The following is a 15,085-nucleotide window of genomic DNA, read 5'->3' as shown; positions in this document are numbered from 1 at the left end:
TGATCTTGCTTCTGGCTCGCCTGTAACAAGTAAATCAAAAGTGCTAAAAATTGAGTCTTCTTCCAATAAAATTCAAGGTCTCAGAGGACGGATAAGTATGAAAAAGTTGGTAAAAACAAAAATAATTACTCAAGAAATTGCACTCAAGTTGCAAACAGGCCTCATCTCTATAGAGGAGATAGAAGCATCACTCGCTCAATTCATTGGTAAACCATCCTCAATTGCAGGTGTTTACATGGAGTCAAGCAAGAAAAAGTTGTCCTTCCTAGATGCTGCTTCAGGAGGATTTATATCTAAAACCTATGCCATTGAGTTTCTGGAAGCGCAAGCTGCCACAGGATGCATTATTGATCCTATGACAGGTGAAGCTTACCTGCCATCAGATGCTTTTGAGAAAGGTATCATTACTGGGGATCTCAAGGATAAAATAACTGAAGCTTACAAAGCAGTCAGTGGTTATACTCATGCTGGGAAGATTCTTTCAGTGTTTCAAGCTATGGAGGAGAGAATTCTAGACCGGCATCGAGGTAAAGCATTAATAGAAACGCAGATCGCTACTGGGGGGTTGATTCATCCATTGATTGGAATTAGGGTACCCATGGATTGTGCACTAGAGCTGGGTCTCGTAAATCAAGCTACCCTTCAAAGTCTCTATGATCCAGTCAGCAACCCAAAAGATTTTCACTTCCCAGAAACAGGGCAGAAGGCGTACTATAGCGAACTGCTCAGAATCTGTGTTTTTGATGTCAATGGTGGAGTGTATCTTCTTCCTTTTGGTGACCAGCATCTGTACACCCTCTCACCATCCAGCAAACACAGGACATCGGTCATCAACACTTCAAGTGGTGCGAAAATGTCAGCCTACGAAGCATATAAGGCCAACCACATTGACAAGAGAACTTACCTATTTCTCTCACAACAAGAGAGCGAATGGCAGGAGATAACAATCATGGACTCAAGTAGGAACCTTCTACACATGCTAACAGACCATAAGAGTGGGCGGCAGCTTTGCATTGAAAATGCTCTTAGTCTGAAAATTCTCCAAATGGAAGAGCTCAACAGCTACCGGAGTGGGCAGCTCAGTATTTCTGAGCTCGCTGATCTTTTGATTTCCAGAAGAGTTGTCTTTAAAGTTCCAAACAGTCCAATTGCAGGACTCTGGGATGTTTCTTTGAAGAAACGAGTCCCGGTTTTCAAAGGACACCAGCAGAACCTTGTGGACCGACTCACCGCGCTGAGGTTGCTAGAAGCTCAGGCTTGCACTGGAGGCATCTGTGATCCAGCATCTGGAGAAAGGGTTCTGATTAAAGAAGCACAACATCGAGGACTCTTTGATGAAAGTTTTGCCAGACAGCTCCAGCAATTTGAGCAAGCCTATTATGGTATCATTCACCCTCAGAGCGGAAAGACTTTAACTGTGGCCCAGGCGATGCAAGAGAACCTTTTCCCGAAAGATGTTGGAGTGAAGTGTCTTGAGTTTCAACTGGCGACTGGTGGACTCATTAGCCCAGAGAGCCAAGAGAGAGTCTCTTTGGAGGATGCGATACAGAATTGCTTGATCGACAAAGCGACTGCCGCACATCTTCAACACGACCATTCCCATTCGAAATGTATCACCTGCCCCAAAACCAAGCGAAAAATGTCTCTCAAGGAAGCTCTAGAAAAGAGTGTTTTTGACAGCCACACTGGGTTTGTCCTTCTTGAAGCAACCAAGCCCCATAGCGCTGGCAATACTTCATCTTTCCAATACTTCTGGACCTATCAGCACTTCTGATATGGTTCTGGACAGTGTCTATCTAATATCACACCATGGTGAATGGCAGAAAAAGTAATAGACATGGCTAGTATATTTGCTACCCTTTGTGGTTGAGCGTTATCTAAAATAAAATAGATTTTTATCCTGAAAGTCATATTGGTGAAAATGGGAGATATTAAACGTGGGTTTTTTCTACTGTAAGATAAAATACTGTAAGAAAAATGTCTCGTATCATTTTTTTTTTTTTTTGAATGGCATATTTAATTTATTGCCAAATATGCTTCCAATTAAAATGGCTGGAAGCTTATAGACCTGCTGATTTCATGTTGTATATTGTATTCAGACATAGACATTATTTTGTTAATTATGAATGTTTTACATTGTTTTCTAATCCACCATACACTTTTCCCCCAATGATTTTAGAGATCTGTTGAGGATGAGAAGAAAGAGCATGGTGATAAGGTTAACAAGTTGTTAAATTGGATGAAAACGAATCCAAACAAAGATGGAAAGGCTCAAAGTGATGGCAAATCCAGCACTGAGGGCACTAATAAGCCCCAGGTAAACAAGTCAAACTACCTGATTGTTTTTCATTGTTTTGTTCAACAGGTTTTCAGATTTGGATCTGTAGCTGTTTTTATGTCAGCATCTTGTCAACATAGTGAGCATTTCAGGGAACTGCTTTCATCATTTCCAACCTTTTCTTATGTCAAACACATCAGAACATACACATTTCCATTGTTATGTTTCTGAATAAAGATATTTTTGTCTATCTCTTCATATTTTCGTGTTGTTCACATACTGGCTTCTGTTATCCTCCCACATTTCACAGAAAGTTTTTACCCACAAAGTATCTACCCATTTATTTCAAGTAGTAATTGATATAATCACAATAATCACTATTTTGGTAGATCACATCTGGATCAGTCATCAGGTCACTTATTTTTCACTGTTACACAAGGGACAAAAGTGATAATCCAGTAAAAATGTATCCATAAGCACACATGTGGCTCAGTCAGATACATTTACAACATACAGTACATGTACAGTGTGATAAACTGTACAAATTACAGTGGACATTAAATCACTGCATTCTTTGATGGTTATGAAATTCCCTGCTTCAGTGAAGTTGTTCCTGTATATCTCTACATTTCATCAAGCACAGTCCTGCACACCACCAATTTTGGAGTGCTGCTTGGTTGTCAGAGCCAAGTAATTTAGCTGGCAAATGTTCTGTTGACTGACCCAAAACAGAGAACAATTTACATGCCATGTAAAATAAACTTTTCTCAAATTAGAAAAAGTTGTGTCTGAATGACCATTCATCCATCTAAAGTTTCACATTCCTAATTACAGATCTTCTTCCATATGCTTTTCCAAACAAAAGCTTTATAACTCAATCCTGATGTTCATATAAACATGGCAATATGTCTTTAAAAACACATTGGGATCCAAAAGTCTGAGGCCACTTGTGGAAATGCTTGTATTTGACATTTTCTGTTTAGTACAACCATATTATCAGCATTACAATTTTAGTGGAAAGCATAACAGAAAAAATGACGTATTTCAGAATCTGTATAAAGTGTATCTCCATATTTTGCTTTAATATCACAAACCCCATACGTGTATGTAGAACTTGATGATCATGTCATCCAGCATGATTTATAATTGTTCCCAAGAGCACTTTTATTCAGTAACATTTGTACAAAGAAGTTCCCATGGTCACAAACTATCTATCTATAAAAGATTACGTAATAAATTTGAATGTCGGGTGGTTTAGTGGGTAGCACTGTCACCTCACAGCAAGAAGGTCCCTGGTTTAAGTCCTGGCTGGGTCAGAAAGCCTTTCTGTGTGGAGTTTGCATGTTGTCCTTGTGTCTGGGTTCTCCCACAATCCAAAGACACAGAGAATAAATGAAATGAATAAGAGATAGCCATGTGGTTCGTGAATGAGTTGAATGATTTAGTACATCTCGTTTGTGAATGAATCGACTGAACTGGTACACATGTAATTCGTGAACCAGTTGAATGAACGGATGCATGTCGTTCGTGACATAGCTTATCTCGTTCATGAACAAAGTTAATGAGAGTTAACCAGGTCAGTTGGCCATTTAGCCTGTCAGTAGCGCAAAATGTAAAGTGCAGTTATTGGTACTGTGCACATACGCTTGTTTTCATATTTATCATACAGAACATAGTTCCACTTTTAATCCTCGATTTATGAATGTGAATATATAGGCTAATATATGAACTGTCTGACCAAACAATTAAAATACGAATTATGCAAGAAAACCTTGTGCTTTGTTCATCTGAACAACTTGAATAGACTTTATATATTGAATGTGATTATGCACACATTTTAATAAAGCCAAATCAGTTTTTGTAGCAAGTGAATACATTCGTTGACTTAAGACATAACATATGACACTCTTTTACACCACCTGCTGGCATATTTTGTGTTATACGAAGAAATGGTCACTGAACGTATCAGTGAATGAATCTGAACGAATCATTTTGGTGAACGAACTGAAAATGAACGAATCTCTTGAAAGAATCATAATTTCCACCACTAATTTGTAGGAGTTTCCCTTAAAAAAAAAAAAAAGAAGCATGTCTAAAAGCAGACATTTATAGCTAATTTGCGCTATACTCTTGGTAGATTGTGTTAGTCATTGTGGAAATTATCTGGCTGGGTCTGTGTTCTTTTATTTGCGCATTGTCAGTAAATCACCCGCAGAAATTTCCACTACCATTAACACTTTTTGGGAATACAGCGTATAAGCCATTTGGAAAATGGATGGCTGTATAGATGGAAATCACAATATCTTCTTGTTTAAACTTTAAATTCTTCACTGCTTTAGTTTAAGTCTCAGACCTTTGGACCCCAACAAATATATAAAGATCAAATCATGGAATTTGTTTTCAAATGTTCAATAGTATCATGGCCCCACATTTTTGGCAAATTGTTTGACTAATGGTTCAGTAAACATTTATGTGATTTCAGATGGTTAAATGACCTACAGTAGATGCTGGATGAAATGGTCTTTAAAGTACTGTTGAGGTTATCTTAACATAACTGTGTTGTGAAGCTCCTGTTTTCTATTATAGATGACACTGGAGGAGATGGTGACAAAAAAGGAACAAATTGGCGAAGCATTGAGAACTACCCAGCTGATGCTAACCAAACACAGTGACAAGTATGTCAGTCAACGGAAGGGAACGAATTCACTGATGATGAATTGCAGCTCTAATAGCATTGCTTATTTGCATGTGCTTGTCTGTGTTGTTGTGAAAATCTTTGTGAAATGTTTTCTTTCATCAGAATGACTGAAGAAGAAAAGCAAGAAGCAAAAGACCAGCTGAATTCTCTTCATCAGGCCTACAGCGAGCTCTCTCAGCAGTGTGCAGATACAGCTTCCTCAGCTTCCTCGGCCGATCAGGTGAGATAAAGATATTCTGCCACTGCTAACCAAATGCTGGTTATATATGGAGGTTGTTGTGTGTGAAGAGTAAACACTCTCTCCAACGGCATGACTAACCTTTGTTTGGACAGAATTAAATATAAAGCATGGTAAGACAGTTTCCAAAAGCCTCTTTAACCCTTCAATGCCACCACTGCAAAGATGGAGAAAGACTCCATCAAGAATGTGTGTAATTGAAAACTTCATGGTAAACTGAGTATGCTGTAAACGTAGATTGCATGTCAGCCACTTTCACTCTTTCTTCACAGCAATCCCAGAGGACACTCTTTCTGTCTTCATGGGGTTCAGCACACTGCACATAATAACATAATGCTCAGCGTGTTTTCTCTAACTGTGTCGTTCTACACAGTACTAAGATTTGTGTTCACAGATGCATGTAAGCTTTTATTGTGTCCCATTTCTCTTGCTGATGGCTTGCTCTGAGCTTGTACAATCCATAGACCGGGTGAGTATGTTTGATCTCATTTATAACCAAGTCTGAAAATTTATCTAGTGATCATGTTTGAACGTACATTTAGAAACATCTTGATTTCTTTCCTCTCTCTCCAGGCACTGCAGGTCATACAAGGGATTCTGGATGTTGAAAGTGGAGCTGTCATGTCTGTGTGTTACTCTGTGAACAATGGCTTCATCGACCAGAACACAGGACTTGCTCTTCTAGAGGCACAGCTTATAACCACTGGACTCATTTGGCCTGAACAGCACTTGCATATGGAATTAGAGGAAGCATTCAAGCACAAACTTGTGGATGATGCAATGTGCAAGCAACTGCAAGAGTTGAGTGAAGCTAAAAAATGTCTTCAGGATCTTCGGTTTGCTTTAGAACCCTTGCCGGTTATGGCAGCGCTGGAAAAGGGGGCTATATTTGAGCAAACAGCTATAAAGATCATTGAAATCCAGCTAGCGACTGGAGGGTTAAGACTGTCATACACTGATGATATTTTACATCTGGAAGCGGCTTTTCAACTTGGTCTGATACCTCAGTCCCTCTTTATCCAGATATTGGAGAGAAAGGACACATGGAAGAGCTTAATTGACCCCAACACTGCAGAAAAAGTCACACTTAGTCAGCTTGTGCAGAGAAGCATGATACACGAGCCAACAGGACTTCGCCTGCTTCCAGTGAAATGTGGAAAAGATGGAACTATATCCCTGACATCTGGAAGGGAGATCACCATTATGAAAGCCATGCACGAGGGCGTCATTGATAGAGAGACCATGTTTCGGTTGCTGAGCACCCAGTTGTTTGCAGGAGGCATAGCTGACCCCCAAACTGGCCGAAAGCTAACTGTTGAGGAGGCCTTATCCGAGGGTCTGATTGATCGGGACACTGCGAGTGAGATACTGAGCCATCAGGCCCAAAATGGTGGCATTGTTAATCCTTGCAGCGGGGCGAGACTTACAGTCGATGAGGCCGTCCAGTGTGACTTAATAAGCTCCAGCAGTGCGTTGTTAGTTCTGGAGAGACAGAAGGCCTTCATGGGTCTCCTTTGGCCTAACGCTGGTGAAATTCTCTCTTTCTCCACCTCTCTTCAGCAAAACATAATCACAGACAAACTAGCGTCAGAGCTGCTACATAACCGGCACAAAATAACAGCCTTATATATACCTGAAACCTCTGAGGTAGTTGACATTGATTCTGCTGGGGAGGACAACTTAATTGAGACATTTACAAAAGAGTTGTTGAAGACGATAGAAATCCCAGATGTGTTCCCTGATATACATGAACTGAATAACAGGTTTTCATCCTGGCTGGTAATGAAGGAGCTTCAAATCGATGGATCTTGTTCATCCAGTGAAGAAATCAGTGATGAAAACACCTCAGATGCACCATCTCCCTCTGAGGCCAAACAGTTATTTATTTCCTACCTCATAATGAATAGCTATATGGATCCAGAGTCAGGCCAAAGGCTGTTGATCTTTGATTGGCAATTAAATAAAATGGCTAAATTACTCTTTGAAACATCTGAACATGTTGATGAGATTAGCAGGCTTTATATGAATGTTTCAGAGTCTCTACTAAATCCTGACGATGACAACGCTTGTATGAATTCTGATGATGGTGCTTTGGGAGAATTGCAAATATGTGAACCTTTGGAAAGCACAACAGAAGAAGAGCATGAAGTTGTGAATTCAAATGCATTACAGAATTGCCTAAAACCTACTCTACCCTCTGAATCTGTTGTAAATGCTGTAGAAACAGATCATAAATGTGATATTTTCCTAGACAGTGTTGAACAGATGACTGTAATTGAAACTAACAATCTGCCTAAGAATTCTACATGCTCAAACATAGACAAGTGCCAGTCAGAAATAAGTGACCTAGCTTCCCCTCAGTCATCGGATGCAATGCAGTTACCACAAAAAGCCTTTTCTGTAGCAGCCACTGCCTCTAGGGTAGCAAACCCTGAATGTCATGATGCCAGTAAAGACCAGGAAATATATTCAAAACACTCACCACTACAGTCCAGTGATACAACCAGCTATACAGAAATGCCCTCTGAATTTCCACATACAGAAGTTGTGTGGGATGACAGACTTGAGAGAGATTATGCCATCCATCTTCTTAGGGCACAAGTGGAGGAAGGTGGGGTTTTAGATGTTACCTCTGGAAACCATCTCGATAAAGGCCTTATTGACGAAGAGACTCTCTTAGAAGAGCTTCAAGAGGATGGTTTGAAAGAGAGCGAAAATGCTGCTTTGTCAGCTCTGAACACTTCGGTTAGTAAAGGTTGCATCTCAAGTAAAGTAGCACTAAAGATCATGGAAAAGCAGAACCTTTTTGGTGGTCTCTATGATTCAGCAGTTGGAAGTACCATTAGCGTTTGTGACGCTTTAGAGACGGGTCTGATTACTGATGATACCAGCAGAAGCGTTCTCTCTTCAGAGGCAATCAGGAAGGCCATCATTGATCCAGAGGGAAAGTGTGTGCTCAGTGTATATGATGCCCACCAGTCTGGGATGTTGGAGGATGAAGAGGCTGAGAGAATGCTACATTCACAGCAGAATGAAAGGGAAGAAGACATCATGGTGCCTGATTTAGCAAAAAAAGAGCAAATAAACTTGAGATCAGATGAAGCCACATGGGTATCTACCCACAAAGCATGTAGTCAGGATCTTCTGTTACCCACCATTTGTGGCATGCCGTCTAAAGTAATTTCAGCAAAAGACGATATGTTTGATAAAGTTTCTGAGACTGGAATAGGGGAGGATTGTGATGTACAATGTGGTTATTTCAAGACTATGGATCCTATAAATGAGATAGACACAACAGATGACAGAAAAGGAAGTTTCACTTTGGAAGGGAATGAGATTAAAAGGCCAAATAACAGCGTAGACACTTTTCTTGTTGATGTTTCTTGTGAAACTGTAAGTCCTTCACCATGTATCAGGCAGATGGCATATCTTGAGACTACAGCGAGTCAGGTTATTAGCCCTGTACAGAGTGACTCTGGAATATCATGTTCCTCTCCAAGTGAAAGGAAATCAGAGCGTGTACTTAATCCTGAACAGGAAGTCAACAGGTCCAAAGTGGAGTCTGAAACAACAAATGCATATTTTGACAAAGGCCTCTCTGAGAGCTTGAGTACTTCGCTACCAATGGTGGAGGATGTTGGAATAGTTATAACACTTGCAGAAGCTCAGTCCACCACATCTTTATGTTGTGCAAGTGCCAAGTCACCAGTGGAGACTGCAGCAGAGCTGGATTTAAGTACTGATGATCAGTCCACATTAGCTCAGAATATATCAAATGAGAATAAAGTTGAATATGCCAAAAATGTAAGTGAGGACCTAGATCATGAGCATTCTGATGAGGATTCAGGTGCGTTTAGTTCAGAGAATAGAGCACTAGAGATTGTTAAGTATGAGGACATCAGAAATGCACCAAAAACAAAACATGAGCCCATAGTGGTCTGTACAGAAAGCATTATTGATTGTAAGGTATTAGAGAATGATGAGATTGAAGACTCTGTGGGTTTCAAAGGATCCGAGGACACATGTCAGCTCAGTTTGATAGATTTAGCTGGATTGACAGAAAATTCCAAGCAGTTGCCACCGGAAATTCTTACCAATTCTAGTCAAGTTGATTCAAGTGGAGGTAATCATAACATACTGAACCCAAATGAGCAAGGCATATTTTGTAATAATGTGGCCCCAAATGCCACTATAAAAGATGAGTTAGCCAGGTCATCTGAATCAGACCTTACATGTCACAATGATAAACAAGTAAAAGTTGTGGTGGAAATGCTAGAGTCATCCTTGGGTCATTCTTCAGAGGATATATTCGCAAAATCCAACAAATTGAAGTCTGCCCACCAAAGTCTTTCCGTTAAAATGATGGTTGATCAGAATAGCAAACAAAGAGCAGACATCTCCAACCAGTCTCAAGCTGGAGATACAGTAGTTGCTGAAGGTGTACATCAGTATGACCGCCATTTACCTCATATGGCATTGGCTGAAGATGAAAGTATACTGAAGTCAATGGGAAGCGGTGATTTAAAGTCTTTTTTAAATTTGTTAATCCAAATGAAGATGGATGGAGCAAGTATGGACGAGACTCAAAAACAAAAATGCCAAGCCATCGATAGCATTATGGAAATAATTCAGCACCACTCTGCAATCTCACCGACCAATCATCCCAACTCAAATGAAAGGGGTGATGACCCAGATATCCTCTTGGATTTGAAAAAACATGAAGGACAAAGAGAATCTCAGAACTGGCCATCTGACGAGAGCAATGATGAACCAAAGCATCAGACTGATCTGCTGGAGATGATTCAGAGGATCTCCACAAGCAGAGAGCAAGAAATACTCAAGGAAGTGGATGGAAAGCTTAGCAGTTTTTTGGAGTGCACTGCTCTGAGAGATGAAAGCATGGAAGCTAAAAGCAATGCTGTTCCAACCACAGATGATGCTGTTGCAGAAGATGCCTTCCAGCCAACCGGCTCTATCCACCAGGTCTCCATGGAAGAGGATCCAAACATAAAGCAAACAGACAGAGTCAAACCGAGAGTGAGTATTGATACTACTCAGCCGAGCTGTGATTTGCAAAGTATTATCAACTCCACGTGATCCACATGCATGTTTTGGAGAAAGGTGTAAGTATAATGGTGTACTTCTTGCAGAGATATTCCACCCAGAATTACTCGGAATGTGTTGGGAGGCTTCAGGATCATTGCGCTACTCTTGAAGATATGAGAAGTGACTTGCAGATGAAAGGTCCATTAGCAGAAGACATTGAGGGGTTGCATAGTCAGTTAGAGGAAGTTAAGGTTTGTCACTTATAAAATATAAAGTCTCTCTTTTAACTTGACAGAAAGTATTTTAACCTGCAGACCCGCAATATTCCAGTTGCTTTCTGTCTGCATGGTTATCTGTGCAGAAGTGTCTATTGCTTGTCCCTTTACTCTGTCGCTCTTCTTCACAATTCCTTCCTTTTTCTCCCAACTACCCCCCCCCCACTCTGTTTCTAGTCTCTGGAAGCACAGATTGCTGCCCTCTCTGTCTTGCTTACACCAGATTTGAGCGTAGCAGAGCAACTACTGAATTCCACCAATGAGCTCATTCCCGTGCAAAGCCACCAAGATTTGGCAGCAGTCTATGTAGATGTACAGAATGGTTTCACAGATGTTTGCCACTTGTCATCTGAGCGAAGTAATGCTATTCTACTAGCCATTGACACAGTGAGGGTTAGTAAAGACGCATGAAAAGAAAGCAAGAGAAAAAGAAAATGATGAAAATTATATTCTCATAATTGTTAAAATATGGGTTACAGATCCATTTGGAAACCTCACATCAAGATTTGCTAAGCTGTCTTGATAAGGTCTCAGCTTGTATACAAGACAGTTCTGAGATGGTGTCTAAGCTTGATATCATGGATGCTGATAACATAGAAAGAATTAGGAACAAGGTTCAGCAAAATAAGGTAAGTTGTATTGTACACTATTGGAAAATATTGATAAAGTTGCCTCAAATACAAGGTTTACACAGTTTACAGTGTACTGTTTATCTACCACATCAAATGAAGTCTGGTGAGTTTTACTTAGTTTTTATAATTGTTCATGATCCAGGATATAGAGAAAGACTTATCAGGAACCCGACAGCTCCTTGAAGACACTGCTTTTGATATCCAAAGCTTCATTTCTGAGCATGCTCAGTTCCTGAGTCCGACTCATAGCAGATACCTTCTAAGGGCTCTCAGTGCATCCCAGAGATCATACAAAGAGCTCATGGACAGAGTCTTCACTCAAAGACAAACTCTAGAGGTCCAACTGGAGATCTGTGAGGAGGAGACCCAGCAGAAGGTCTGAGAGCGATCGAAGAAATCACACTGACCACTGACCTGTACCTAATCACATGAAAATGCATGAAGATATGTTGTTGCTTTGATGTGTGGTGTATTTTTATATGAAGTGTTGGAAAATGGATTTCCACTAAAGAGGTATCATAAAAGACCCCTTGAAGTAGCATTTTGTTTAAGGCACAGACAATATCTTGCTACTAATGGCTGCAAAATGTGGATATGACCATGGGTAATCACTATTTTATTAGTTATTTTTCGTACACTAGCATGTAGTGCAAATTTACTCCTCAAAGCTGGTATATACTACAAACCCCCCAAAAACTTCATAGGCTCTCTATAAAGTTTCATTATTAGTTTTAATTGTATTTTTAAGTCAGAATTGACTATTCATGAATGTATTATTTGTGTGTGTGTGTGTGTGTGTGTGTGTGTTTTTGCTGAGTTTAATCACATGACTTTTTTCTATTTACAACACAGAAGAGCCATGGCTTGTTCACTGCCCCCAGCTAACCTTCTTCTTCATTTTTGCATTTTTCAGGCTGCCTGAACCTATTCAACTTTTACTACCAAAGGACCAGTGTTGTATTCTATGTGAACAGTAAAAGCAGCACTAACCCACCTTTCTTTACTGTTGCCAAAACCCCTTTGAATGGCTGGCATGTTTACAGCATACTCAGTCACTACTCATTTCGTTCGATGCTGCTTTAGCTCTGTGGAAGAGGTTTCTTTCCTAACCGAGTCTTTATGTGGTAGGCGGTTGTGGAGAAGCAGAGGGAGTTTTCAGAAAAGCTTCAGGAGCTGTTTGATGACCTGACACAGACAGAAAACCGCCTCATTGGCCACCAGCAGCAGGCTGCCAGCGCAAAGACTGTGGGAGAGCTCCAGCAGTACCAACAAGAGCATCAGGTACAACCTGGGAACATCTTCTACGATGCTTGTACATAGAATAGGCATCACTAAAGTTATGACCTGTGCTGCTGCTTCATCTTTTGCTCAAGACATCGACGTATAACTCATCCCACACATTTCTGGAACAACCATGAAAAATACCTCCATATGGGCAATTATTGAATATAAACACCCACAACACCCTAACAATACTCTAGCAACTCTTAGTAAACACGTAGCCATGGAACCATACAAATCAACCTATAGCAACACCCTAGAAACCATCTTGATTACTCAAGCAACATAACATAAGCAGGCAACATGCTAAAACCACGCCAGCTGCATAGCAATGTTGTGACAAACTGTTTCTGTTGTATCCCTATATTTAACATAACGAACTACATTCTTTTCTGGAGTCGTTGTTTATTTCTATAATAAACCATATATGCAATTGTTGATTCAATAATTTTGTATTTTTCATGTTATTCCACATAATTGATTAGCCACTCATGTCTGCATGTTAGAGTGGTTTCACTGTGATTGACATGCCTGGATACACCCCATTAACCTGTGATAAAATCACAGTAACGCCTGTTACAATTAGTTATGTGTGTGTGTGTGTGTGTGTGTGTGTGTGTGTGTGTGTTGGTCTCTCAGGCTCTACAGAAAGACCTGCAGGCTCATGCCAGTGCTCTCAATGAAGTCATCACAAGCACAAAGAAGTTTCTGGAGGAGAATCGTAGCAAACTCACCCCAGAGCAGATATCGGCTCTTGAGAACAAACTGGAGGAACTGAAGAGCAAAGTGAACATGCTTAACCAGAGGGCAGAAGAGTCCAGGAAAGATCTAGAGAAGGTAAGCAGGAGACAGAGACGGTTAGAGGGGAAAACACTTCCCAAACACTGTTCACCCAAAAGATCGCAACAGATTGAATTAAGTCACTTTCTCTGTTGCATTTGGTTTGTGATGGCTCTCAAATGTATCTTTCTATCTAAACCAAAGCTGTTTTTCCTTCTGTGTGCAACAAAACAGGTAGCAGCTGTTGAACAACTTGAAGAGAGCAAAACTAAGATCGAGGGTCTTCTGGACTGGATCTCTAACGTTGGGAAAGAGAAGGAAATGGGTGGAATACAAAAGGACCAGATGGTTAAACAGAATGGAAACATGCCTGAGAACACATCAATGAAGAGAATAATTGGAGAAGAAGATGACCCTAATGGAAATGCATTAGATACTACAGACAACACAAGTCTGTGTACTGGCGAAAAACAAGACGGGAAAAACCTGGACCTGGACCTGGACCTGGACCAGCAGTTTAACAGGGTTAAAGTAAGTACTTGAGTTTATACATTGGTGCTTGAACGTTTGTGAACTTTCTATATTCCTGCAAAAAAATATGACCCAAGACATATTCAGGTCCTTCCAGAACATTTGAATTGGGTTAAGGTCTGGACTTTGACTTGGACATTCAAACATTAACTAAGAACGACTTTAGACTTTTACCTTCTTGCTGCATGAGCCACATTCTACTTAGATTCAGTTCACGGACAGATATCCTGACATTTTCCTTCATGAAACATGTTTGAAAGCTGTCCTGTGTGGTCTGTCTGAAGCTCCGTTCCTCACTCAAACTACATTTAAAGAAAATGTTTCAAAAACAAGGGCTGAGCATTATATTCACCATAAGATCATTTATTTATATTGGTACATTCATGATCTGTAGACCCAGAATATTTCATTAAGTACTGAATTGTTAACAGCCTAGAAATATTCAGATTTGAAGATTTCAAGGAAATGAAACTGCATTAAATTAGAGTGACTTACTAAGCTCTCGATTCCCCGTCTCCACAGGCCCACCACCAGGAGATCTTGTCCCAGCAGCAGGATCTGATCATCACCACACAGTCGGCACAGGCGTTACTCGACAAACAGGCGCAGGTCCTGTCACCCGCTGAGAAAGACAAGTTACAGAGGGACATTAGAGAGCTGGAGGGTCGCTACAAGGCCTCTCTCACGCAGGCCGAGCAGCAGATGAAGCAGGTCCAGACTGTCCAGGAGGAGCTTCAGAAGTTCAAGGGGGACTGTGAGGAGTTTGAGACGTGGCTACAGCAGGCCCAAGGGGAGATGGGGGAGCTCGGTGCGCCCGCTGCTGCTCTGGACACTCTGAGTAACAATCTACAGAGACAGAAGAGCTTCTCTGAAGACGTCATCTCTCATAAAGGAGACCTGCGCTTCATAACCATCTCCGGTCAGAAGGTGCTGGACGCAGCGAAGGCCTGCGACTGGAGTGAATCTGGGGGAGCTGGTGGTCTGCCAGAGGTTGATATGTCCGGGACATGTGCTGCTGTGAAAGAAAGGCTGGATTCTGCCGCCAGTCACTACAAATCCTTGCATATGCAGGTGAATTTTATTTTTTGGTCTTTATGTAGAATCAGTGTCAGATTTTTTGATATCCTAGAGGTCACGGCTAAATGTAAAAAAAAAAAGAAATAAGAAATTCAGTTTTGCTTTTAAAAAAATTTAAAGCCTATTTCCGGGAACAGTATAATTGCATTCTCCACAATCAAGATTTTTTAGAATCATTTTTCTGGATGGGAAATGAAGACATTTATGATTGCAACCAATAGATGGCAGCATTTGCCTCTTAATTCAGCA

At 40.7% G+C, this 15,085-nt stretch overlaps 1 protein-coding gene across 1 annotated transcript in view; it reads left to right on the top strand.

The window, feature by feature from the left end:
* LOC113113078 (dystonin-like) overlaps window positions 1-15,085 on the top strand; it is a 154,391-nt gene that overhangs the window by 83,269 nt on the left and 56,037 nt on the right. Inside the window, exons 38-49 of the mRNA XM_026279235.1 lie at window positions 2,180-2,317; window positions 4,865-4,953; window positions 5,079-5,196; window positions 5,788-10,251; window positions 10,365-10,511; window positions 10,713-10,928; window positions 11,015-11,164; window positions 11,310-11,543; window positions 12,296-12,448; window positions 13,088-13,285; window positions 13,463-13,759; window positions 14,282-14,830. Of these exons, the coding sequence (XP_026135020.1) occupies window positions 2,180-2,317; window positions 4,865-4,953; window positions 5,079-5,196; window positions 5,788-10,251; window positions 10,365-10,511; window positions 10,713-10,928; window positions 11,015-11,164; window positions 11,310-11,543; window positions 12,296-12,448; window positions 13,088-13,285; window positions 13,463-13,759; window positions 14,282-14,830 (6,753 nt within the window). The remainder of the gene's footprint in view (window positions 1-2,179; window positions 2,318-4,864; window positions 4,954-5,078; window positions 5,197-5,787; window positions 10,252-10,364; window positions 10,512-10,712; window positions 10,929-11,014; window positions 11,165-11,309; window positions 11,544-12,295; window positions 12,449-13,087; window positions 13,286-13,462; window positions 13,760-14,281; window positions 14,831-15,085) is intronic.

This window comes from Carassius auratus, chromosome 13 (genome assembly GCF_003368295.1).
Source record: "Carassius auratus strain Wakin chromosome 13, ASM336829v1, whole genome shotgun sequence".
NCBI lineage: Eukaryota > Metazoa > Chordata > Actinopteri > Cypriniformes > Cyprinidae > Carassius > Carassius auratus.
The sequence above is the reverse complement of the archived record's forward strand: the minus strand, read 5'-3'. Positions and strand labels throughout refer to the sequence as shown.